The sequence below is a fragment of the Eulemur rufifrons genome, chromosome 15 (genome assembly GCF_041146395.1).
Source record: "Eulemur rufifrons isolate Redbay chromosome 15, OSU_ERuf_1, whole genome shotgun sequence".
NCBI lineage: Eukaryota > Metazoa > Chordata > Mammalia > Primates > Lemuridae > Eulemur > Eulemur rufifrons.
The window spans coordinates 90,560,881-90,588,647 of record NC_090997.1 but is presented as its reverse complement, the minus strand read 5'-3'; the positions used below and the strand labels follow the sequence as shown (position 1 = coordinate 90,588,647).

Genomic DNA, 27,767 nt, shown 5'->3' with positions numbered 1-27,767 from the left:
CTATCATTTAGATTCATACTCATAGGAAAATGGTTTTCTATAAAAATATAATTACTCACTTTGGCACTTTTGATATGTTGAGACACCTTGTCAAAGTTCCTATTCAGTTCAGCTAATTTTGGTTCTACAAGCTCCCTGCTTGAGCTTCCTCGTGCAGTCATCAAAATAATGGCTTGATCACGGACGTTCTCGACCTGGAGGTTGGCATCATCCAGCTCAGATATTAAACGCTAATTGTAAGAAAACACAAAATTATCTCATGGGAAAAATCGAAACCCAACTTGGGTGTGTGCTTACTCAGAATTAAAGGTAGTTTAAATAAATATCTGGGATTTCTAGTAAGAGAATCAGAATAAAGAGCTGTTTGCACAAAACTCCTCAGCAATCTCAGTTTCTCCTGCCAAAATACATGTTAATGAATCTACTGCATGGGAAGAACATGTGCCTAAACTGAGAGCATTCCACAAGAGAAACACGACAACAAACATGCCCCTCTCAAAAGTGTTAGTATCCTCTATGTTTGCTACCTTCACAATTTCTTCCCGTTTACTTGCTGGTTTTTTTTCAATTTCATCCAGTAGAGCTTCAGCTTGATAAAGCCAGGTACTTATGTGAGCTACATTTCCATCAAATATTTCCAACTGGTTCCGATGGTTCTACAAAGGAATTAATAAAATGCTCACATAATCACATGAAATATTTAAGACGATAATCTTAGAAGAGATTTAAAAGACCTTCAAAGAGCAAACTGTATGCTAAATTTAAAGAAAGGTTTCCACCTTTCGGCAGAGCTCTTCTTCAGTGAATAAATCTCATTCCTAAAAATGCACAGCTGTGGTTAAGTACTTTTTAAATTTATTTGATTTAGACCTCAGCACAATAAAAAGCTGAAGTAGAATAAAAAGAGAAAGTTTCTTTTTCAAGTTTATCCCTTATTCTTCATTCTTATATAACAACTGATTTCAATTGTCCCCTTCACTCATACTTTAAGGAAGCAATAATATTTAAAAAAATGACGAAAGTATAGATTTAATAAGAATCTGCATGCTCTGCTTAGAGGACAGTCTGTATCTCTTTACATCAGTATCCCCAGCACTTAATATTACACCTGGCACAGACTTCAGACTTCAGTAAGATTTTCTGAAGCAGGACATAAAATGTGCTCAACAGAATAGATTTGAAAGCAGCAGCAACAGTTAAGTAGATTATGAACTGGGCAAAGTTGCTGAGACTAAATCAAGAAGTTAGAAGTTGACCCAAAAGGGTAGGGGAGCTTATGATGAAATTAATATTCAAAAAACTGCATTTTATAAGATAAAGAAAACTAGGAAAAACTTAAAGAAGTTTTAAAAGGGACACACATTATTAATCTATAATATGGACAAATAGTTGAAAAAAGACAATGTGAACTAATAAATGATATGAAAAAAATTTCAACAGTGATCTGGATTCTAAGTAGGAAGAACTGACACACACTAGACTTATTTACCCTCTCAAGCAGGTAAATCCAATGCTCTAGTAGGACTAGAAAGATATTGCTTGAAAGGAGAATTTGAAAGACAGACTGAAGAATACAGAAGTAAGGGTCATGAGAATGTAAAATAAAGCTAGTAATAGCAAAAATGAATATATAAAATATTTAACAACTCATTTTGTAAGCCAAGAATCTCATATGCATTATTATATTCAAAATTTAGCTCTGTTAGATATACACTTTTATTCCCATTTTTTATGAATGGCGATTGAAGCCTAGTACTACTAAGTAATTCAGCTAAGGTAATACAGATAGTACGTCATGGACAGTGGTTATAAATTCTCTGACAGATCAAGACCTAAGCCCATGATCTCTACTGCCCTACACATCCTGATTGATCTGAACAAATGCTCAAACACACCATAATTTATTTTTTCTGTCTATCCATTACCTAGTAATTCTATGAATTTGATAAAAGTCCTATCTTAGGTAATCAGAATAAAAAAATTATAAATTACAATTCCCTCCATGGCAAAGGAGGGTAGGGTTGCCATGTATTTATTGCTAGTATAAGAAGGACAGAAAACCACCATAAAAATTAAATGGTAAATATTTTCATGAGATATTTAACAGAGTGGTGATATAACCAAAGACCAACATACATATAGTATTTAATGATTATCATCATCATAATAATATCTAAAGTTGTTTTACATATAGTTATTTAAGAGCACTATATGTTTTCAGTCACAAAATCATCACAAAAACTGTATAAGGTCGAAATTATTAAAAATGCCCATTTACAGAGAAGAAAACTGAGGCTTAGAAAGTGTTTAAGTAACTTGACCAATGTCACCCAACTAGTAGTCAAAGTTTTTACACAGGCCATCAGATGCTAGAAACTGTGCTCTTAACTAGTACACCACTCTTAAACATTATAAAAGTCATATATAAAAATAGCTCATGATAGTATGAAAATTAAATACAATATGAAATCGCTAACATGAAACAAGGTACATTTACTAAAATATTAAAGTACATATTTCTATGGATATCATGAATATTTTATTCTTTAATGAAAACATTGTAAACTCTGCCAGTTATTGCCTTTTCAAAGAAAAAATAAAATGTAGTCTAATGACACGAATTCAAAAGCAAAACATGACTGTGACTCATAGGAAACAGGATCTGAAATGTAATCAAAGCTATATTCATTTCATAATAATTAGAGAAGAGGAGACTATTTCATCATCTAGTCTTTCTGGAAACGTACCATCAAGGTATTGCACCAATCCTCAGTCCAAGTGCGAACGCGGCTCCACCCAGCGTTAAGGACACAGAGCCTCTCCTCTAAGATAGGCTCGCTGCCCTGGATCAGGTTCTGCAGGGCAGCACTACTCTCTGTGATGGTATTTAAATCAGCTTTTCTCTTTTCCAGATCCTTCAGAACATTCTAGAAAATAAAAATACCGAAACCCACTTGATCTTTCGTAACATTGTAAAAGTTTATACAACCTTAAATTTTTAAAAACTTTGCTTCCACATATACACAGTAGTCCATGGCTCCCTAGATAATTCACAACATGGCGAAGGTTTACAAAACTCCCAAACTTATTAACATGGTGAAAGTTCTTAAGTTCTTAATTAAAATTAAAATGTTTAATTAAGTTAATACAATGAAGGTAACAAACTCAGGTGTGGAAAAGCAATTATTTCACTTATTTTAATCATAAATGCTATTTATTAAATACAAACACAAACACTAATTATCTTCATCGTAACTCTAAAGAATCAATTTCATTTTCAGTAACTATTGAAACAAGCTGGCAGAGCAAAAGGATCCCAGAACTCACAATTCTAAGAAATTCCTAATAAATTTATCTCCTAGATTATCACATAAATCTATTGATATGGATTACATATACTTGCAAGGATTACATCCTAGAACTAGGTGACTTAACATATAATCTGTTGTATAAACATTACAAAAACCATTTCATCTTAAGTTAATCATGGGAGAACTACCAAGTCTAAACTTTGGTCTTACACCTATTGTATGCAAAGATAATACTCTGGATGGTATGATTACAATTGGATTCAAACATTCATAAGTTTGCAGCAAAGAATACAGTCACAGATTTATAGACAGTACCAGGTTCCAAAATTAAAACTACATAGTTTTTCAATCAAAAAACAACATACAGATATCTACCCTACTGCTACTACTGCTGTTGAACCTTTTTAAAACTGTTGCACCTTTTTAAAACATTGAAACCAATCATTTCAAGGAGCTCAAGTTTATATTTAAACATCATTAAATCACATTTTGGAAAGCATAAAATTGCAAATTCACAAGTGAGTCAAGGTTTAAATATTCACTTGGCCATGTCAATTACTGGTATATTTATGAAGGCACTAAAATATGTCTTTCAAAAGTTCTTCTCTAGCAGGGGGGAAAAATAAAGGATACCCACAGCCATGCTCCCTGCAGTTAAGACTCTTTGAACTCTTTCAGTGGTTATATACTGATTGACTAGAATAGTCTTTAAGAAATATAAGAAATAAGTAACTATAAGTAATTAAATTTAAATAGTATACACACTGTGCTAATAGATTTTTATAATAAAGAAAAGTAATGAACTAAAAATAATGATATTTAAGCTATGAATCAAAATACTATTTAAGTTTAGGAAGAAAAATGCTATTTAAGTTTTGCATTGAAAATAGTTTTACATCATCTTTAAGTGCAACTACATTAAAATGTTGTGAAATATGCATGTTCCTTAAATCTAAAAACACAATGTTGAAAAGATGGTGATTATGTTACATACTGATGTTTCATTTGATTTACTCTAATGAAGAGAATGTGCTGTGAATTCGTAATTTGTGTATACCACCTTCATTATTTCAAATCTGAAATAGATTAAATGGAAATTTAAGAGAGTATTGTTCCAGAAGAGACAAATTTATCATTATTCTCAGCCTTTATCTAAAAAATGATGAGACTCAACTGAAAAAAACAATTGAATTTATGAATACACAAAGATGTCTGATTAAAAATCAAATATACAAAAATCAATACCACCTATGTACCAACTATAAGCATTTAGTAAAAAGAGAAAAGCATACTTTTGCACAGCAATAACAATAAGTATGTTGGACAAAACTTCTTTGCATATATATAATGTTTGTGAAGAAAAGAATCAAAACATTACGTAGGGGCCAGGCGCGGTGGCTCACGCCTATAATCCCTAGCACTCTGGGAGGCCAAGGCGGGCAGATCGTTTGAGCTCAGGAGTTCGAGACCAGCCTGAGCAAGAGCGAGACCCCATCTCTACTAAAAATAGAAAGAAATTAGCTGGACAACTAAAAATATATATAGAAAAAAATTAGCTGGGCATGGTGGCGCATGCCAGCAGTCCCAGCTACTCGGGAGGCTGAGGCAGTAGTAGAGCTTAAGCCCAGGAATTTGAGGTTGCTGTGAGCCAGGCTGACGCCACGGCACTCACTCTAGCCCAGGCAACAGAGCAAGACTCTGTCTGAAAAAAAAAAAAAAAAAAGCAAACTGTTAAAGTTTTTTAAAGAAGGTCATGAAACACTGGATGCAATGTAATTATTTTTTAAATATATGCTTGTGCCTGGGCACATCCATACAGGCCTGAAAAAAAAATGACAAGATAACAGGTTATTCTTTGATTATAGGTGATGTTTGCTCCGGTCTTTCTTTGTATTACAGTATGTGAATTTCATTCAATTAGCTTATATGACTTATCTTACTAATAAGAAAATAATGGTTTTCAAAGTGCACTGTACAAAGAAGATAATATTTCCTTGAAAAACTTAACTTTAACAAAAATAGTTTGGTGCCTTTGTTTTGCATTCACCTACAACACACCATTACTTGCAACGTTCTTCATTTCCCTCAAACACCCTTTTCTTCATCTTCTTTTCATTCACACAGCTCGAGGGCATGATCACACGTTTCATGAGCTATTTTCTAAACTGAGAACATTCTTTCCAGGGCCTAATATCTCAGCTTTCTCTCAGTTGTCATCTCCATAGAGCGTGCAAAGTAGGCAGGAGTTGTGTCACCCCACGACTTCTAAGCACCTTTTCTTAGAGGCCCACGGCAAACATCTGTAGAGGATGTCAAAACTGATACTCGCAGCTTTATATAAATATCTGTCAGAGTATTGATCAATTATTTTCAACACTTCTGTCTAGCATACTTGTTTCTTTCTTAGGAAATAAATTTAGGAAAACAGAATTGCCTTGGTAAAAGAAGTACTCTGTGTTCCATCCGATTCTTTTTCTACCTCAGAAGAGAGAATTGGCAGATCAACTCTGTAATCTCTGTGATTTCAAAGCAACTATAGGGCTAAAGAAAACTCTTAGGCCAGGCACAGTGGCTCACGCCCGTAATCCTGGCACTTTAGGAAGCCGAGGCAGGAGGATTGCTTGAGGTCAGGAGTTCGAGACCAGCTTGAGCAAGAGCGAGAGAGACCTAGTCTCAACAGAAAAAAATAGAAAAATTAGCCAGGAGTGATAGTGCACACCTGTAGTCCCAGATACTCAGGAGGCTGAGGCAGAAGGATCGCTTGAGCCCAGGAGTTTGAGGTTGCAGTGAGCTATGATGATGCTTCTGTACCCTAGTCTAGGCAATAGTGTGAGACCCAGTCTCAAACACACACACACACAAAAAGAAAACTCTAGTGACTTTTCTTATTCTTTTCCTATGTTCTTTACATCTGTTCATTTGCAATAGAAAGATTAGTTACTGGTAAAAAAGAAAAAGTTATTAAAGAAGAATTCAATTAAGCACAATACTTTGTACATACTTTGGAATACTCAAGATGCCACCAATTTTGGAAGTGGTTAATTACTATGTTTTTAAGTACCACATAGGCATAATGACTACAAAGGCCTTGAGGATCCATATGTGTTTAATGCTTTTGGAATCAAGATGAAAACATATTATCAAAATACTTATTTTAGAAATATTCTCCTTAGGACAGAAAAGAGGAAAAAATAATGGAAAAAAAGAACAGGCTATATTTAATATGAAATGGAGGGAAACACTATCTGCCAAGATTGCTCTGAACCAATACCACAGCTAACACTGGCATAATATTGGTGATTCATCTGAACTGCAACTTACTTTGGCCCAGGAAATTTCTGTATCCAGGTCACCAAGCAGACCTTCTGAAGTGGACTTCTGTACCAATTCAGTTTCAGTAACAGAAAGCCATTCCGAGAGAGAAGCAGCCTCTTTCTTCATTTTCCGGGCCAACTGTGATGCTCTTTCCAGATCCTGTTTCCCTTCTGTCACCTGAAAAGGAGACAGACCGAGACAGAGGTTGCGATTGGGATAGGAATGAAGATAAATAGGAAGAAATCAGAACATTAACTAAAAATCCAAACTGATTCATAGTTAACCCCCATATATCACCTTTATCTCTAGCATCTTAAATCACTTCCAACTTGGGTTTCTGCAAGGAGACAACATACTGTAGTGGCTAAGTGCCAGTCCTGGGTTTTAATCTTAGCTCCACAACTTACTTCCTAAGCGACATTGGTAGAGGAATAACCCTCAAAAGATTGTTATGAGTAGTAACTGAGAGGAGCAGACATACATAGGTCTTGTCCCAGTCATTGGAACAAAGTTCATAAATCAATAAATAGTATCGATTATAATTTTGAAGAGAGGATATCTTAGAATCCTCTCAGTGAAGGACTCTGTTTAAAAAATACATACATGCTGTATTATAGGAATTTGAGGCGAAAATAGCACTATTTTCACAACTATATATTTGAAAAGTAATCAAATAACTTAAAATACAGTACATGACTACACAACTTCAACCTTATTATTATTTTGTTCTTACTGTTATTGGCAGAAGGCAAAATGAACAGAACTAACATTTACCATTACTTAATACAGCTTCTGCATTGTGGTAAGGAATCTTATGTGTTACGCAATTATCACAAAAGCTTCTGTGATAAGCACTCTTCTTCCTACTTGATGAATAAGGAAAACGAAGCTCACAGAGACTAAGGTCGAGACCAGGGTGGCACAGCCACCGCATTGAGCCCAGTCTGACCCTTCGCATTACATAATGATGCTCTCAAACCAAGAATAACCATTCACAATGTACAGCTGAGATAACACTTTAAAGGATATCACAACACAATATATAAGTTCTTAATTTTATATGCACATATGTACAGATAATAACATCTAAGTAGGAGAGTGACAAGTCATATATGAGATGAAATTTCCTTAGATGATATAAAATGATATAAAGACTGACTTTTGTTAATAAGTAACATGAGATAACATTTCTCTTTTCTTGTCCCCTGTGTTAAATTTCACTCTTTCATAGTTAGAAGATTGATTATTATTAAATTCCTTCTTAAAAGTGTAATTTAAATGAAATTTAATTTACTTTTAATTAAATTTAATTAAAATTCATGGCTCTAAATTAATGGCACCTCAATGCAGACTTCAGGATACAAATACTTGGATTATATTAGAGGGTATAATACATTCAAATGATACTTATCTGACTTTGACATGCCAGGCGACTACACAGTCATCATAAAACTTAATGCCACCAAAGATTTGTACATAAACAGGAAGAAAATAATTTACAGTCCAACTCAAAACAATTTACACTTTCCTCAATCTGATCAATACATTTTAAGATGTACTGTATACTGAATTGGGACTTACCAAGTTGTAAATCCTCTACGAAACCTTTGATCCCTCCTCCCTGTTGGATATTCAACCATTTCCCTCTCAACAAGATCACTCCCACCAGCTATCAAACACTCAATTCTCTCACACTCAAAACATTTTCTTCTTTGGCCTCAGCTCCCCTAACGACTTTCCTCTCTCCACCTTCCCACGCAGACCCTCAACACCGCATTCTTACACCTGTCCTCACCTGCCACACAGACCTCACACCCTGATGCTCTAGCTTCTACGCACATCACTCCACAGAAATTGCCATCGATAATAACCCCAATGGCAACAGATCTAGTAGACATTTTTAAGTGGACTTTCAATAATATTCAAAGCAGCCGACTACACTCATTCTCCAAATAACATCTTCCCCTGGCTTCCCCGGTGTGCCTACCACTTCTTGCTACTTATTTCAGTTTCCTTTGCAAGATCATCCTCCTCACATTTCTTGCTAAATGACGTAATTCCTAAGACTTGGTCGAGGGCCTTCTTCTTTTTCACTATATCCTGTCCCTAGGCAATCTATCATCCCGGCAAACGTTAATTACTGCCTCTATGCAGATGACTCATAAAATCCATCTTTCCAGCCCAGATATATTCCCCAGGCCTGAATAGCCACGTGAGTATCTGACATCGCCGATTAACATTCTCAAAGGCACTTAAAATATCAATATATCAAATACACGCTTGTGGTTTCTGCATGTCCTTCCAGCACCTTTCCTTTCAGCACCCACATGATGAAGCAGAAACCCAGGAGTCTTGGTCTCTCCCTCCGCTGCACCCCTATATCTAATCCATCACCAAGTCCTATTGATTTCACTTCCTACATATGTCTAAAATCAATCCATCAATTCCATCTCCACTGCTCAAGCCACCATCACCTGTCACTAGGAGTACAGCAGTGACTTCCTAACTGCTCTCCCACACCCACTCCTGCCTCTCTCCAATTCATCCTCCAAATGGCAATGAGTGATCTTCTAATAAACATATCTGAGCATGTTATATCCCTACTAAACACTCCACAAAAACTGATTGTTGCTTTTGAGACAAAGATTAAAATCTTTAACACAAACTCTACGACACTAGAAGGGTCTGGTGTCATCTCCCCAACACCATTTTCCTCACACCAGCTCTCTCTGCTGTAGCCATACAAACGTACCATGCTGCCTCCTGCCACAGGACCTTTGCACATGCTGTTCCATCAGTCGCATAAGTTCTTCCTCTGATTTCACCCAGGTTACTCCTTCCATCCTTCAGTTATCAGCTTATGCATCACTTCCCCAGGGAAGCTTTCTTAACCCAAGACACAGCCAAATCTCCCTTTACCTATACTCTTTTTTTTTTTTTTTTATTTCATCTTGTTATGGGGGATACAGAATTGCAGGTTACATACGTTGCTCCTGTACCGCCTTTCCCCCTAAGTCAGAGCTCCAGGCATGTCTGTTCCCCAGGTCGTGCGCATTGCACCCATCATGTAGGTATATATCCCTCCCTTCCCCACCCCCCCTTCCCGAGTCAGCACCTTCAAGTGTTACCATTCCCCAAACGGTGCGCAATGCACTCATTGTGTAGGCATACCCCCATCCCCTCCCCCACCCCCCACCTCAGTCTGATATCCAATTGGTGTCGTTCCCAGATGTGTATTTAGGTGATGATCAGGGAAACCAATTTTCTGGTGAGTACATGTGATGCTTGTTTTTCCATTCTTGGGATACTTCACTTAATATAATGGGTTCCAACTCTCTCCAGGAGAACCATAGAGATGTCGTATCTTCATCATTCCTTATAGCTGAGTAATACTCCATGGTATACATATACCACAGCTTACTAATCCAATCATGTATTGATGGGCATTTGGGTTGTTTCCACATCTTTGCTATTGTGAATTGTGCTGCTATAAACATTCGGGTACATGTGTCTTTGTTAAAGAATGACCTTTTTTCCTTTGGGTTCTCGAAAGAAGATATAAGAATGGCTAAAAAACATATGAAAAAATGCTCAACATCCCTAATCATCAGAGAAATGCAAATCAAAACCACAATGAGATATCACTTAACCCCAGTGAGAATGGCCTTTATCAAAAAAACCCAAAACAACACATGTTGGCGTGGGTGTGGAGAGACAGGAACACTCATACACTGCTGGTGGGACTGGAAACTAGTGCAACCCCTGTGGAAAGCATTATGGAGGTATCTTAAACAGATTCAAGTAGACCTGCCATTTGACCCAGCAATACCTATATTCTTAAAGCACCATGTACGTTCCTTTGTAACACTTCAGACTGATTATCTGACATTACTTCATGTGACTCCTTAATGAATGTTTTCCACTTTCTTAAGTTCCATTAGACAGTATCCCTACTGCCTATATAACTCCTGACACACAGTCTCAGTTGAATGAGACTTTAAATGAGAAAATAAATTAACGGTAAAATCATAGTCACAATAAGGTGATTAGTGCAAAAAAAAAAGCACTAGTATTACCATCCATAAAATGCCTGGTAAATGAATAAATATAATAATATTGAACAAATAACTTGAGCTGTATAATGCTAAAAAGAAGCCCTAAGATATGAGTCCCAGATGGGCAATCCATCAAGGTGTAGGACACCAACAACCTCATCTTGCAGAAGTGAGGTCAAAATTGCCTAGAAAAAGTATGGACTAGTCATTCTTATTGATTTTAAATTGATAACAAAATTTCAGCTATTTTTCTCTGGGCTTATGTAGAAATTTCAATCTTACTTCACCTGGAAGCAGTTAATATTTAATAACTGAAGAAGGATCCAAAACATTGTCTAAAGCAGTTATTCATTATTCCCAAGGAAGTTTCACTTCTACGTATTCTTTTGTTCTGCCGGTTTCAGGGCAAAGATTCTAAATAAGAGAAGACATTAAGCCTGCTGGACCCAGTCACTCACCATAAATGGCCCAACAACTGCTGGATGGATTCACTAAAATGCCCAAATTAGAGATGTTTCTTGGGAGGATTTTAAATCCTAGTAGATTAATGAGAACTTACTGTCACCTATCATTTACTAGAGCCCTGATGTTTTCACATTTCTCAGTAGACTATTTGATTCAGAAGTCCAAGGACCCATAACATAAGTTTATACAGGAACTATTATTTGTAGAGCTTCCTTGGAACAACTTATGGAACGTCAGTAGCTATTGAAAGTATAAATAGTAAACTGGATTAAATACTAAAAATAAATTGCTACATAACATTAATCATTATGATGTTAGCATATACATTTAAAGAAAAATAACAAAAATTATTGCAATAAATTGAAAACAAGTATGAATGCCATAAATTTCACACATGCATTTTCTGAGAAGTGAAATTTTAAAATACATGAGTGAGAGGGAGAGAGACAAAGAGGGAGAGAGGGAGAGGTGGGCTGTGGCCTGTGCTCCTCACCTGTGCACCCAGGTCGTTGTAAAGGACCTTCAGGGACGTCAGCTGCTCATCCATCTCTTTAGGGTTGTCAGTTTGCTGCTTCTGGACAATGTGCCTTCCTGTTTTGATTACAGTTTCGACTTCAAGTTTGACTTCACTCAAAGTTTTGTATAGTTTCTTTTAAAACAACAACAACAAGACAAATTACACGTTGTAATGAAAATGTGCCAATTGGAATCCTCCCAGAACACAGCTCACACAGATTGAGAGCTAAGACCTAACTGCAGAGATCAAAGGGCATTATCTTTCTCGGATTTGGTTCAAAGGTCGAGTCAAATGAAATCAAAGTTGCAGTAACTTTTTCTCATCAGACAAGAAAATCCACTAATAGAGTTTATGCCTGTTTTTAAAAAAAAAATCAGACATGTCTTTTAAATGTTTGTGAAAGTACCTGATAACATAAACATTTTTCCTACATAAAATGGGGAAATATTAGCACTAAAAATTGAATGTCTATCATGTTTACAATTACATTTAAAAAAAATCCTCAATGCTATGACTAGAAAAAAGTCAAGGCTGGCTACTACTGACTGTTGGAATTTAGAATTATTACATTTTTTTCCTTTGTGTTCTTTGAAGTACCAAGTCTACAACAATGAACATGCATCACTTATATAATGAAAAAATATATATAATTCAATATATCAAGATGTATATGACTATAAGAAATTGGAGTTCTGTATGTCAAATTCAGAGCTGTCCTAATGCTAGTTATTTTGAAACCAAAAAGCTTTATCCTCTTGACTCCATACGTCATCATCTTAACCTGGAAACCTCTCATGGGACACTGTCACCACTAAACTAAGTTCCATGAAGTCAAGGACAGTGTTTGCTCTGGTTGCCACTAGATCACAATAAGCAAATAAATGCTTACATATATGCACATATATATTAAAATTTATCCTATCTGTACATTCTTCCACACAAGTAAGAAACAGACATGTGAAGACTGCAGTTTTGAAAAGCACAAAGAACTCTTCCCAGACTTCTCTTGTCCTAAGCAGTCAGATCTTAAGTTTCTTCATGATTCTCCAGCAGAACACTATTCTAAGATTGTGCCCCCTTAGCCACATTACTTTTAAATTTCTATTCAATTGAATTATAAAGTTCAAGCCTAAAAAAGTAATAAGGCTTCATATTAAATATATCATTTCTTCTTTCTCATCTTAGGTTTAAACTTCTATTTAAACTTGTATTTTCCTAGAAAATTAATTTTTTATGCTATAAAATTCCTGACATCCATTCTAAGAATAATTTTTTCTTTTATATCTTTAACCCTTTCCTAGGCTTAAACTTTATAAATTAAAAGTTAAAATTTTACTTTCTTTGAAAATGATTTTTTTAATGTGGTAATATTCCTGACATCCCTTCTAAGTATGGTTATTCTAGCTAACTCAAATTTATCCTTGAAAATTTAGCTTATTAGTCACATTCTGCTGAAGCCTTCTGTAACTTCACACTGTGATTAAGATTTGTTTCTTTTGGTTTTTTACCATGTTACATACACACCTATTATAGTTCCCTTTATCTTATTCCACTGTACTAATTGATTTTACTCTCCCCTAGCTATCTCTCTTATCCCTTCTAATTTCCTTGGGCAGAGACCACATTTCTTATTTTTCAACATGTTTTCCATTGTCAAGCCCTCTGTTTAGCACACTCTAGCCTAAGATCGTTGAACAAACCAAGCATGTAAGTGCTAGACTAAGCCATAACTGCTGCTGGAAAACCCACTGGACACGTGAACTGCCCAACAGCCTCACCATACACTTGTCCAGGTGGGTCTGTATGACATCAGGGTCTACATCCTTCACATCCAGAACGTGCAGTTCTGCCTTCACACCGTCCAGCACACGCTTACAGTCAAGCATGCGCTGCTCAAAGTTAGCGGGCTTCTGGAAAAGCTGGAACTTTGTCGACACCTCTCGAAGTTTCCTCTGTTTGCAGAAATGAAAATAATACGCAATTCACATCAGAATGATAATGTCTCTCATCAAATGATGTGAGTATAACATATACTGCTAAAAAGCTATAAAGCACCAACAAAACATTCAATAACATGACCAAAAGAAAGAAAAAGAAATCCTAAAGGACCTCAGTGCGGTTCCCCGATCACCTAAGTGAACTAACTACACAGCCCAGCGCCAGGAATCACTTGACACTCAGTGTCTCAATCCCAGAGATAATAAATTTGGACAAAGCTGGCTGGCCTTGCTGGAATTAAAACTTTTTAAATTTTCTCACCTGTTTGAAAAATATAGATCAGGAACCTAGACCTCAAAATGCCCTTCATCACAAGTTCAGACTGAAAGTCAGTGTCACTTGGGTCATTAAGGGACTAAGTGTCCGATGCTGCATCCCATGTGAACTCAGCCTGCCTTGTGTGTCAGCCACACCAGTACTGACGGGGGCTCTGCGTTAAAGAAAAAGTCAGTATGACGCTAACTTCTAAATCCAGCTCATTCTTTCACTTCTCAACTCAACCGTAAAAATCAGATTGAATATTTTTTCCACCCGTGCAACAATTTGTTTCTGCTCCCTGAGATGCAATGCGCCTTCAATATATCACTCCTCTCCTGTGGTTTCCATCATAAAGAATACCAAAGGCACCCAAGTAATCAACTCTTTTTCCTTTTCTTTTTATGCCCAACATATTGAAAAGCAAAAGGATGCTTCTTGTCCTGTTTACCTGTAGCACATCCATCTGACTTCCTCCTCGAGCAGTCCTGCCATCTGGGGAGGTCGGGAGCTGAGAACGCGTATTTCTTCTCAGCTCCTCTAGGGTTAGTTCATGGGCTGAGATCTCTGCTTGGATTTTCTACAAAAGAGATTGGAAAGGGGAGAGGATGCCCTTTTTAAAAAAGTATAAAAACAGAAACAATACAAAAAAAGAACAATACAAAAGTTCCATATAACTATGCAATACATAATATTGTATTTTATGCAATGTTGCCCCCACTCAAGCTTTAATAAGTTTGTGGTATAATAATAATACAGGCTACTATATTGTAAGACTACTGTGTGCAATTCACATGCTAAAGTCCTTGCATTCGTCATTTCTAATGTTTACTATTTATTTATTAAAAATTAATTGTCCTAATTCCATAGCTAAGAAAACTACAATTTAAAATTGTTGGTCATTTACCAGGGTCTCACATAGAGAGCGAGAGAACTCCAAGACCCAAGTGCTGCCCATAAGTAAGGTCAGTCTTTCCCGTGAACTCTCAGTTTTCCATGGCAGAGGTTCTCTTGCAGCTGAGGAAGTGAGTACCTATGCTCTCTTTTTGACTCAAGGGCCCTTAGATCTATGGCAGTACCTGAGCTTCCTGGGGAACTTGGAAAGCATCGATCCTATCAGTCAGGTACGTGGTGAGCTGTTTGTCCAGCTCCCCCAAGCTCTCCTGTAAGACTTGAAGCATGTGATCAGTTTCCCGCAGGACCTGGAGTTGCTTTTCCAAAGAAATCTGCTTGCTCTCTGCCTACACAGGGGAGAAATTGAACCATCAGTTGCTCAGCACAGATATAAATAGCTGAATACATATGTTCTGGCCACTAAGAAAAGTCTAACAGAGCACTAGTTCAAGACATTAGCCTTCCTTATAAATAAATAATAACTACTAATGGTAACAGTGAAAATGTCCTTCTAGGATCTTACACACCTTGTGGGTGAATTACTAATTTTTACTTCTTTTTATATATGACAAAATTTAAAAATATAAAGATTTCTTATGGAATACATTAAACGGGATAAAAATTTGTTATTTATCACAAATTTAGAGTGTTTTTAGAAATCAGCAATATCTGTCAATAAGAACATAAAATTTAACAAGACTGTCTATCAATAAACATCTGAATCTCTTTTTTTCCAAAGTCTAAAACAAGTTCTGTGAAACTACTATGTGCTGCACTTTTGGATTAAAAGCCTGATGCTATTTGTCTAAACATCAACAGTTATTATTTAACATATGCTTGAAAGCATCGAATACCCACCCAAACTTTCTATAAAAGAACAGTGTCCTTTCTCTAATTAGTGACATGGACATGCACACTGTGATACAACCCGGATATGAACTAAGAGATTATGGCTTTCATAATACCCTTATGTCAAATCATGACGGCCCTAATATTTACTACGATAATATGAGTTATTATTCTTACATACAGCTATAATGTGATCCTTAATGGAAATTAAATAGGTCAAAGGTAGAAACAATCTCAAAGATAATTTTTTTTTTAAACAAGTTCTGTCTGCCTTATAAGTCTTAGGTCTATTCTTCCCTCCCTGGTATGTCAGTGCCCTTGTTAGCATTGGTTGCCAACTTTAACCAACATTAACCAACTTTAGATGTCACCAACTTTAACCAACATTAAAGCTCTCTATGATACGGAGTTCAGGGTCAGCTCCATCTCAGAAATACTCAATCAACACTCACACAATTCTTACCAGATGACTCAGGTCTTCGTATCGGCTGTTAAAAGCCTCCAGTTTCTCGCTGATTATATCATCGAGAATCCCTCCGTCAATCAGAGTCTGGCCAAGTTCCCGGATCTGGGTGCGATTATCTGCTGGGTGGCGCAAAACAGATTCCAGAGACTGTTCCGGGGATGGGGAGAAAAATAATGCCTTTACTAAGGCAAAATGTATCCAGGATCCTAAAAACGTACATTTTTTTAAACAAGTCATTCCATTTTCCAGAAATCTATCGAAGGAATAAGACCTGAAATTAATTATATGACTAATTCACACAATATCCATCATGGTACTAACACATGAAATTGAGAAATCAGTATGAATGATATATGATGATATAATTCCACACAATTTCAAAAGTTATTAATTATATAGAGAAAAGCTTCTGATATGATTCAATGTTTGAAGGCAGAAAGTGGTACTGTATATACAAGCAAAATTATCTCAACTGTTAATTGTATTACTAAAAATAGGTAAAAATTAGCTCTTTTTTTTCAACATAATACAGAATAGAGCCAAGGTTTTATACATTCACTTTACATATATAAAAATCTAATTAACCATATGGGCTAAATATTATTCCCATTTTACAGATGGAAAAACTGAAGGTCAGAGAGGTTAAATGATTCACTACCCACACAGTCAAGAGCTAAGATTCCATCTTGGCTCCAAAGCCTTTATGACCCCCAGGCCTTTGATCCAGTGTAACTACCTCCTAGTGCATATATGTAAAAAATAATATTAGGAAGAAATACACAAAACGTTTAAAAGTGTTTATCAGAGTTTGCTTTATACTTTTCTCTATGTTCCATATTTCTAGAATGTACATGAACTCTCATATTGGGAAAATATTTTTTAGAAAGTAAACTTTTCATAGTTTGCATTTTTCCAGTCTCTCACTCTGCTTTATTTGGGAAGTGCCATCTTCTCTCCAGCAGAACATCCACCTCCTGGAAAGCAGGTGCCGCACTTCACTTACTCCTGACGTTCAGTCGTCCACTCAATTCCCGCATCGTGCCACTGCATTTTTAAAAGCACATCGACCTTCTTTCTCTCTTTTTATAAGCAAACCTACCCCTCGTCACATTGCAATTCAGTTAAGAAACAGCTATTCAGTCATCACGTGCCACACACCGTGCTGGGAACTCAGGGACAACAATGAATGGAAGAATTGGGTACATTTCTTGGCCTCAAGGAGCTCGAGGTCCAGGCGTGATGACAAGCTCCTATGACAGGACCCCATGTCTCAACTATTGTCCCCTCAGCCTGTCTTTTAACTTTTAACATCTGACGGTAATAGACTAGAAGTCACTGCTTAGTGAGTAAAAATAAATTGATGATGAAGCAGGAGAGCAGTTGTCCCAATAACATGGGGCAGAGATTTGTAAAGAGACCGGTAAAATAAACTGCAAAACCACTAGAGTGCTGTGCCATGTCTAAAATGTACCGATTGCCACTTCACGGGGCTGATACAGTGGGTCACAGATAATCTAAATACACACGGCTGTATAAATACTTCAGGCTACAAAAGAAAACACAAGGTACACTGAAAACTACTGAGGAAGTAAATGAGTTTGCCCACATAAACCATTATGTTCCTCATTTTAATACACGTGCAGCCTCATCGCAACAAAAAGAAATGCCACCGAGAACGCGGGTTCCAACCTCTAGGGCTTCGTTGACAGCATCCGTCTTCTCAGGCAGGACCTCTGTGCTCTTCATCCGCTCTTCCAAGGTGTTTAACCAGGCGGTTTCAAGATCCAAATAGTGAAGCAGTTCAATCCAACAAGACCAGACCTCCTAAAGAGTAAAAAAAAATTAAATTAGACAAGAAGCCATTTCGTACGTCGTGTCTCAAGTGCCACACATTCTCTTTAATCAATAATAATTTCATTTAGATGTAAGTATATCTGGGAATTTAGAAACTGATGAACTTGGGTTTTTCAGATAAATGAAATATAAAATTGAATTCGTCAATAAATCATATTAGACCAACTGGTGGGGGAGGGGACAAAGAGGAATGGGCAAGAGGCTGCCTCGCTCGTCCAATTAAAATAAATTCCAGGATCTGACTTAAATGTCAAAAATCAAACTGTATAATCGGTAGGAAAAAAAGGAGAAAAACATTATTAGTTTTTTAAATAAAAGGGAAAAAAATCACTCAATTGTAAAATTTTTAAATAATTGCATAGGAAATTAAAATCTCATGGGTCCCACCTAATTCCAACTCAGAGCTAACTGATGTGAAGAGTTTTCTGTGTAGCCAACTTTTTCCTAAATGCAGAGGACATCTCTATTTAAGAAGAGAGCCATGCCAGGCTCAGCAGCTCATGCCTGTAATACCAGTACTCTGGGAGGCTGAGGCGGGAGGATCGCTTGAGGCCAGGAGTTCAAAACCGGCCTGCAGAACATAGTGAGACCCCGTTTGTGGCTCCCTGAGCCTAGGAATTCGAAGTTACAGTGAGCTATGATGACATCACTACACTCTAGCCTGAGCAATAGAGCAAGACCCTGTCTCAAAAAAAAAAAAAAAAACAGAGAGTGAGCCACATTTTACCCCAAATGGAGTTATATTATTCCTACTGTGTTAGTTACTATCACCCATTCCTCATCACTAAATTTTCCATGGGGGGGGGGTGCTGGAAACATTTATAAATTTATACTCTCTTATTCCATATAAGAGACATCTATTTGAGTAGTAAATTTAGGAGAAAGAACTCAGCTTGGGGCCTCCTGGGTTTCTCCTCTTTGGGATCTACTGACCGAGTGAAGGCACACTCTAGTCTGTGCTCCACGTGGGGCAGGCTGACCAGAACAACGGTCAGCAAATGTTTCTATAAAGGGCCAGAGGAAATAGTTTAGGTTTTAGGGGCCATATTTGGTCTCTGTCATACATTTTTCTTTGGGGGAAGAGAGAGAGAGACAGAGAGAGAGAAAGAGAGACAGTGTAAGTGCATGCACACACGTGTGTTTTACAACCCTTTAGAAATATAAAAACCATTCTTAGTTAACCAGACATAGAAAAACAAGCCGCAAGTTAGATTTAAACCCTCAGCCATAAGTGTCTCTTTGGCTGAGAGCAAAAGGGAAAAGAGGTTTCTAGTCCCTACATTTCTACAAGCAAAAAGCAGACCAAAACTCTGCTCGGATGCAAGCACAACCTCATTTTTTATGGGAAAGAAAAGATAACTCACAGAAAATCACTCCCAAGAAGCAGACTGATTCCTATTCAAGCAGCTTTCTTACCAACTACTCTCAATTATACATATTTATCTTAGCACAAAATTGATTCAGAACAAGCAAGTAATGAGTGATTTTAGGTTAAATATGGCAGTTGCCATTTTTTACCATTTCAGGGTTTCCCACAATACAATAATTTATTTTAAGTTGAATTGAATTTAAATTGTTATACATTGAAATGTTTCTTAAATCTTACAAGATATGACAAAAGTCATACTAACATAAAAATAAACAAGCAAAAACTTAGTTTTATTAAAAAAAAAAAAAAACTCATAGAATCATGTACGTCTTAAATCTAATGTCCATAGAGAAAGAAAGGTACTTTACCTAAGGCACAGCAAAATACCAGCATATTTAAGTTCTACTTTTCCTTCAGATGACTCTCTAATTTTAGACATCACTTAAAATTTAAAAAAAAAACAAACTTTAATTCATCTCTGTGTACTCAATCAGGCAAAACAAAGGAAATGCTTACAATGTCTTCAGAAATTTCTGGACTGGAACAGACACTAAAGATCATCTGTAACATGAAAACCTCGGGCGGAGCGCGGTGGCTCACGCCTGTAATCGTAGCACTCTGGGAGGCCGAGGCGAGAGGATCGCTCAAAGTCAGGAGTTCGAGACCAGCCTGAGCAAGAGTGAGACCTCATCTCTACTAAAAATAGAAAGAAATGATTTGGACAGCTAAAAATATATAGAGAGAGAAAAAATTAGCCGGGCATGGTGGCGCATGCCTGTAGTCCCAGCTACTCGGGAGGCTGAGGCAGGAGGATCGCTTGAGCCCAGGAGTTTGAGGTTGCTGTGAGCTAGGCAGATGCCACTGCACTCTAGCTGGGGCAACAGAGTGAGACTCTGTCTCAAAAAAAAAAAAAAAAGAAAAGAAAAGAAAGAAAACCTTGACTGCATACATTAAAAAAGTAAAGTCTGAAGATATTAAAAGACTTGCCTAAGAAATTTCCAATAACTGGGGACAGATCTTAGTCTCCTTTTTTTTAAACCCATGTTTCGTTTTTATCAATCTATTCCCTAAGAACTACTTTTCCTTTATGATCCAGTATTTGAAAGAAAACAAAGTTTTTTCCAAGATTTAGAAACGGTCAGTACATCACAGAGTTTGGATCTCAGAAAGGCATCGCTGAAAAAAAATAACGTACCTCTAGCGTGTGGCACTTTCCTCGAATTCTGTTACAAAGAAGTTGGTAATTCTCCAGCACGACATTCAGCTCAGACGTCAACTCCTGGCCACCAGAGGGCACTTTGGCAGCTAATAACTTGATGTTGTCTTTGAGAATCTTCACCCTCACCTCCTTCTGCAACACATCCTCCTTTGCCCTCTGTTTCAAGAAAGGACAAACCTGAAAACTGTCTCCCTTTCACAACAACCAATTTCTTTCTTTCTTTTTTAAATAACTAAACTAAAATTAAAACATCTAGATGATTCTAACTGCCAATTTGGAACATTATGTAGGTAATCACTGCAGTGAATGTTTTAGAAATAAGATTGCTAACTATACCATGTTACTCATGCATCCCAATGCACATAGCACCCATAACCATTTTCATTTCATAACAGCAGTATTAACATCTAAGTTATCCTAAGTTACGTTTATTGACATGAAATAGTTTCAAATTCTGGGTCCAAGATAAGAATCTAAGTGAATTAATTTTAATTGATCACTGGAGATCTAAGCATATTGGAATGAAATAAATTAATTTTCACAAAAATTGATATGCACCATGGTAGAAGTATCCTTTAAAAAGTTCCCCAAATGATTGAAACATGTTTTCTTCCCCTAGGTCATAAGTACATGTATCCTTCTGATAATTAAAGCATTTCAAAGATGATAAAGTTACACTGGGACAATCTGATCCACAAACAGCTGTTTCCCTGACTCCTCACGACGAAAAATCTCACATTCAGGAAAAACAACTTAAAACAGCCGTTCACTTTCCATTTCAGCTTTCTCTACTGCTTAATGGCCTTCAACTTCCCTAAGTTGGGGTAAAGTAATTAAGTGTAGTGTTTTTTAAATTTATAATGACTGTTTGAAAGAATAAAAATAAACAGAATGGCCCACTCAAGGATTTTAATATCAATTTCCTAAACTCTCATTTACAGTAGCTTTAGAAAACCACACAACTACAATTTCAGTAGTGTAAAGAAAGAGAATAAATGAGATATGATTATTCTTAACACGGTAGGCTACCTTTAAAATACCTTATATACTGAATATTTTAAAAATCGTTCAAAAAGAGTTACACTATAAAAGACGTTTCAGTGAAAATACAACTTCAACAAAGGTCTCCTGTGATATTTACTTTGACTTATATATAATGATGCATGAATGTCATATAATCCCTTTTAAAAAAAATAAAAAATCTGCACAGAGATTTTTGCTTTAGTTACATTTCCAGGCAAGTTAAGTTTGGGGTAAAACATTCACTGTGTTGTTTACACTTACAGAAAAAAAATAGCCTTTCAGACGTGACCTCCTTTGGTTTGAACACTCAAGGACAGCTGAAGCAGTGTTAGAAATTTGGGAATGATGCCCAGTTCTTTTATTATATATAAAAAAGAGAGTGTTCAAGACTACTGACATAGGAATAGAAGCTTATAGGAAATATATCCAGTGAAGCCAACTGATATGACAGTCCTTGCTGCATTCCTACTGCTGCTCTTACCTGCTCTAACAAAATTTTGGTATCCACATGTGCCCCACATATTAACTGGAAGATTAATATGTGGTAATACCTGGTAAAATACAGATAAACCCCAACCAGCTCAGGAAGTCTTTCTTGCTCCTTACAAAAAAATAATTCTTCCCGAAAAATTCTGGAAATAGGTAGTGGTGATGGCTGCAAAACATTCTGAATGTAATTAATGTCACTTAATTGTGCACTTAAAAATTGTTAAAATGGCAAATTTTATCTGATATGTATTTATCCCAATAAAAAATTATAATTAATTCTTCGTTACCCCTACTACTAGAGGTTTTTAAGTCATTATCTGTGGCTTCTCGAAGTTCTACCCTAAGAGATTGTCTCAAGTGCCTTCATGGACTCCACTCATGAGCCAAGCAGAACAAGTGGATTCTTGATTTCCTTTCCCCACTAAAATCATAGCAGCCACCTTTTTTTTTAATTTGAAATCCTGCTGTGAAGATGCTGTGTACATATGGTGCTTTCCAGCTAGACAGACGATTGATGGGCGGTTTGAGAGGGAGGGAGGGAGGTATGAAGCCTGGTGGCACCAGCTGTCCCAGCCTCACCTTCATTTCTTCCACAGCACTTTCAAGCTCTTCTGGTGACTTGTACTCAAAATCCCTCTCCAGGTACTCTTCCTCAGCCTGTGTCATCCATTCCTGCATCTCCGCCAAGTCTTTCTTCAGGTTCACTGCTTTTTCCTGACTTTCGGACAACCTACTTTTTTGAATAGCAATCTAGAAAGGAAAAGCCATTCCCCCAAATAAACAAATGTTAACGTGTTCAATGTCAAGTTCTAGCTTTTAATATTTACAGACACAGTGATAACTTTCCACAAAGTCAGATAAAACCTTTTACACATTTTGTGCTGATACAGTGGCTTATAAGCAGTAATAAGAACAATATTATAACTGGGATTCTAGACCACATTTTGGATATCAATCTAATCTGGCAATATCTATTATAATTTTGAAAATGCATAACTGTTGATAGTAATCCTGGATGTAGGAATCTAGATTAAAGCAATAAAAGCATATGTATATTAAGTGAATTTACTGTACCGCTGTTTATTATAAAAAAGAGAACCAAAAAAATTCCTGAAAGCAACCCAAAATATCCATTTTCTCCTTTTAAACAGAATTCCCCACTAAGATTTCACTTCTAAAAAGCAAACAGGGAGAGGTTGCTATTAAAGATGTTCATGTAAAACATCCGCTCTACAAAATTTTAGTTTTGATAATCTACTATATTTGTATATTCCATGTAGACACACAAAAACAGTTACATTACAAAGTAGATATTTATCAGATTCTGATTAAGTTGGTTAAAAACTTCAGAGCACTCAAGAAGTATTTTCAGAGAGCTTCCCACCATAACCACACGCTGACTTTACTATGAGGGAAGATATCATTCTGCAGTCACAGTCCAACCCTCCCTCGACATATTCAGCCTCCTGCTCAAATTAAATGTCACAGCAGAGGCCACCTTACCAGGGCTCGCTGGGCTGCTAAGCTGACAGTAACCAAAGGCCAGCACAGGAAAAAGATGGTTCTCACAAGCTCAGGGTGAAGCAAGAGTTAGCAGCTTCCCTGGTCCCTCCCTCCAAACAGGACCCGAGTCACAAAAATAGACAGGGACGAAACAGGAGCTTTTCTTCCACTGCCCCACATGTACCCAAGGAGCCAGTGCCAGCAACACTAGTCAGTTCTATAATTTCCATGAATCCACAGAAAAATAAGAAAAATAAAGACACTGTTATGAATTTTTTAAAAAACCCTCAAAATTATAATTATTATCCTGATTTGTTTCAGATGCCTATTCTTTCTTAGCAAAATAAAAATTTGGTGACATTATGCTTGTCCAAAACCACTTCAACATTTTTACTAGTCAATGAAGTACAAAAGTTTGGAACTGCTCTAGATAATTACTCACATAGTATGTGCTTATCTCCTTGTTGAGGACACTTAAAAATGTCCTATATATTTATTCCCATAGGTTGAATCAACAGTAATTCACAATAAATTCTTTGTTGTCATTTATACGTGCATGGATGGATGGGTAGTCAGACAGACATAGACACAGACAGACACAGAGACAGACTTCTATTTATTGCCTTCCTAGCTCCTCTAAGCCACTTCCAAACCATTTTCCCTCTTTACTTCCTCAAAAATCCCAGTTCCTTCAGGGACATGCCATCAGATTATAGCAAGTCTGGAAAAATTTGAATTTGGCTAGGATATTAGATGATAATATAAAATTATTAGTTTCTTAAGTGTGATAATGGTATTGTGGTTTTGTAGAAGAATGTCCTTATTCCCAGGAGAAGCATGCTTGAGGATTTAGGGGTGAAGCATCATGATGTTTTCAACTTCCTGTCAAAAGTACATTTCTAGCTACCCCCTAGAAAAGAGTATGTGGGTGCGTGTGTGCAAGTGAGAATGCATGTGTGCATGCACGCCTGTGTAAAAAGAGGGGTAGAAGGAGAGAAAGCAAATATGGTAAAACATTAACAAATCTCTGAAGAGGTATACGGGTGTTCCTTGTACCATTATTTCAACTTTTCTTTCCATTTGAACATGTTCAAAATAAGGACGTCAGGGTAAAACAACAAAAACAAAATATTCAGTTATGGAAATATAAATTTTTCCTAAATAAACATCAGCCAAAAGCACTGTATTAAGAGACCTGTACCATCCACAGGACTGCATGCAGGACACCTGTATTTCACATTTTCTCCTCTATTTTTCGTCCCTTTGTCAGTCACTTCAACTATATACAATGTCACTGTTATTTCACTAACAAAATAAAAGCAATCAGAAGAGAACTATCTCCCAGTCCTGCTGTCCCCATACGGTTCACTTCATCCCCTGCTGCATGATCATGGACTTCACCTGAGAAATTCTCTTATCTCAACCTCTCCTGCACCACTACTTTCTTTTTCTAAGTGAGGTCCTCCTCTTCAGCATGCAGACATCCCATAATATCTCTCATTATTACAAATAACAAAAACACCTCTTTGGATCCCCATCTCCAGCACCCGCCCATTTCTCTGCTCCCCTGAATAGAGAAATTTCCCAAAGTTGGTCCTGCTAGTCCCGGTTCCTCATTTCCCATTATCTCCTCAATATTCTCCATTGACTTTCTTCCCCGCCACTCTATGGAAACCACTGTTCTCAAGCTCAACAAAAGCCTCCATTTTGCTATCTTATCAAATTTTAAGCTTTATTTTCAGTTCTGATTGGCCTTGGCAGTCTTCAGCATTGGGCATGGCAAAAAGCTTTCTCCACCTGGCCTCTGGGACCCAACCTTCCCCCAAGTGTGTCTCTCCTTTTACTGACTTTTCCTTCTTGGCATCTAGCATCTCACATTTAATACCTCCAGAATGGAAATCACCATTTCATCTGCACCCACAAAAGCTTCTGCTCCTTGAGTCTTCGTTATTCCAGTAAATAGCACCACGATTCACACAAAGTGGAAGGTTTGCAAAAATTCTGAGCTGTCCTTGATCATTCACTTTTCTTCTATCACACATCCAATTCTTCACTTGGGTCCCCTCTCTATTTGCAAAATATGGTCCAAACCTAGTATTTCTCATGACCTCTGTCACTACCTCCTGAGTGCCAAGGGCCATCCTCTCTCTCTAAGACCTCAATAACCTCCTAAGTATTCTTTCTGTCTTCATTCTTGCCATCCCAGAGCAAATCATCCACATGAAAGCCAGAGTGATCTGAAAAGATCTCTATCACGTGTCACTTCCCTGCTCAAAACCCTCAAATTGCTTTCTGTGTCATATCACACCTGGAATAAAATCCAACACCTTACCTCCAAGCCCATATCCAATCCATCCTCTGTCTACCTTCTGACCTCAAATATTCCCATTCTGCTACACACTAACTCCTCTCTGTCTATTCCAGCTATACTGCCCTCATTCTTTACTGAACACAGCAAGCTCATTCTGACCACTGAGATTTCACACTTGCTCTTCACCATGCATGGATGTTCTTACCTGAACCTCACGTGGCTTCCTTTACTTTACTCAGTTCTCTGTTCAAATGTCCCAGTCTCAAAAAGCCCTTCCCTGACCACCCTCTTTGAAATAGCCCACCTAACCCTAACTCCTTACTACTCCTACATGTTATTATTCACTTTCCATCTGCCTCACTACAATGCAAGCTCCTGAAGGGGAGTTTATTGTTCCTTGTTCAATGCTGGGGATACAATGCCTAGAATCATGTCCAACATATGGCAGCTGATTAATAAATATTTGCTGAATAAATAAATGACTAATTGGTTTAACTACTGGGTAACATACTCAAATGTTTTAGAGGTAAAGCAAATAACATAAATGCGTGTGTTAAGCTGGATTTAAGGCAAGGTGTGTTAAGCTGGATTTAAGACAAGAAGAAAAAGAAAGTCCCAGGCCAAAGTGGACAATTAGTACCATCTCTTAATTTTAAAAAAAATGATGTCTTCCTTGGCCCAACTTGCCACCCATGTTGTAGTTATTAGACCACTGTTTCTCAAACTGCATGGGTTATAAAATCCCTTTAGTCAGTGAAAAGATGCCACTGTCTTCACTTCTTGAAAACCAGAGAGCAAAATTAAAAAACTCACCTCCTTGCTAAATTTCTCCAGTTGGGTTTGGTAGTCAACTAGTCTTGTCTGCACCCAAGTTTTGATTCCAGCAATTGGACAGCTTCGAAGGTTAGTTTCTATTTCTTTCATGTTTTTCAGAGATGATTCAATTGTTTCTATTTCATTAACAAATGCCTGAACACACAAAATATGCCCATGTTGAGTTCATTCCTATATAAGTGGATGCCATAATTATAGTTTGTCTGCTTGTATTCCTGCAAATATTATAAAAGCAGATGGCTCAAGAGTCAAGACTTTTAACTACTTCAGATATATTGTGTCTTAAGAAATTCAGTTCACCTGGGTGCTTCATATTGCCATCTGCCAAATTAGATTGGAAATACTTGACTCTCAGTAGGGAATAGTCTTTTAATTAATTTAGAGAAGCAGGATGATTTCACCAAATATAAATTGCATGTAGTATTACTAGCAAATTTTATTTGTTAAATATGTATTTCTTAAATCCTCACCATGTGGCACAAGAAAAGCAATATACAATTGGCCCCTAATGAACTAAAATTACTCTTGTTCTCTCCAAGCAAAATTCTATAACCATAGCCAAAAATAAAAATATGAATAATCTGTCATTCTTTTATTAGCTATAAAGTCATAAAAGGATGAAAGATATTTTATCTAGGTTTAAGTCCATGTCATATTCTTACAATTTTAATAATAGCAGCAAGTAACAAAAAAAAAAGAAGAATATGTTATTTATTACAGCAGAACTCACAGAGCACTGGTCTAGCTGCCTCTGCAGACCTGCGGCGTCTCCCTGGGCAGCCTGCTCTTTCATTAAGAAGTCTTTCACACCATCCATCCATTTCTCAATGACTTCTGAATCAGCCTAAAATGAACACAATAACAGAGAAGGATATTATTCAGTGACATTCAACCTACTACATCTCAAGATCTACAGCTACTGGAAAAAAGGCAACTTGTCAAAACTCTGATGGTATCATTTTCACTTATTTTATTTCTTTTTCTAAAACTTCCAACTTTGAAAATAATTATTTTCTTCACTCTTGACTAAAATCCTCAAG

At 36.9% G+C, this 27,767-nt stretch overlaps 1 protein-coding gene across 1 annotated transcript in view; it reads right to left on the bottom strand.

The window, feature by feature from the left end:
• UTRN (utrophin) overlaps nucleotides 1-27,767 on the bottom strand; it is a 478,322-nt gene that overhangs the window by 291,134 nt on the left and 159,421 nt on the right. The window contains exons 24-37 of the mRNA XM_069488656.1: nucleotides 27,458-27,571; nucleotides 26,707-26,862; nucleotides 22,659-22,829; nucleotides 20,544-20,723; nucleotides 17,815-17,949; nucleotides 16,123-16,272; nucleotides 14,996-15,157; nucleotides 14,368-14,496; nucleotides 13,442-13,615; nucleotides 11,640-11,795; nucleotides 6,633-6,803; nucleotides 2,748-2,927; nucleotides 528-656; nucleotides 60-230 (exon numbers count right to left, since the gene is read on the bottom strand). Of these exons, the coding sequence (XP_069344757.1) occupies nucleotides 60-230; nucleotides 528-656; nucleotides 2,748-2,927; nucleotides 6,633-6,803; nucleotides 11,640-11,795; nucleotides 13,442-13,615; nucleotides 14,368-14,496; nucleotides 14,996-15,157; nucleotides 16,123-16,272; nucleotides 17,815-17,949; nucleotides 20,544-20,723; nucleotides 22,659-22,829; nucleotides 26,707-26,862; nucleotides 27,458-27,571 (2,178 nt within the window). The remainder of the gene's footprint in view (nucleotides 1-59; nucleotides 231-527; nucleotides 657-2,747; nucleotides 2,928-6,632; nucleotides 6,804-11,639; nucleotides 11,796-13,441; nucleotides 13,616-14,367; nucleotides 14,497-14,995; nucleotides 15,158-16,122; nucleotides 16,273-17,814; nucleotides 17,950-20,543; nucleotides 20,724-22,658; nucleotides 22,830-26,706; nucleotides 26,863-27,457; nucleotides 27,572-27,767) is intronic.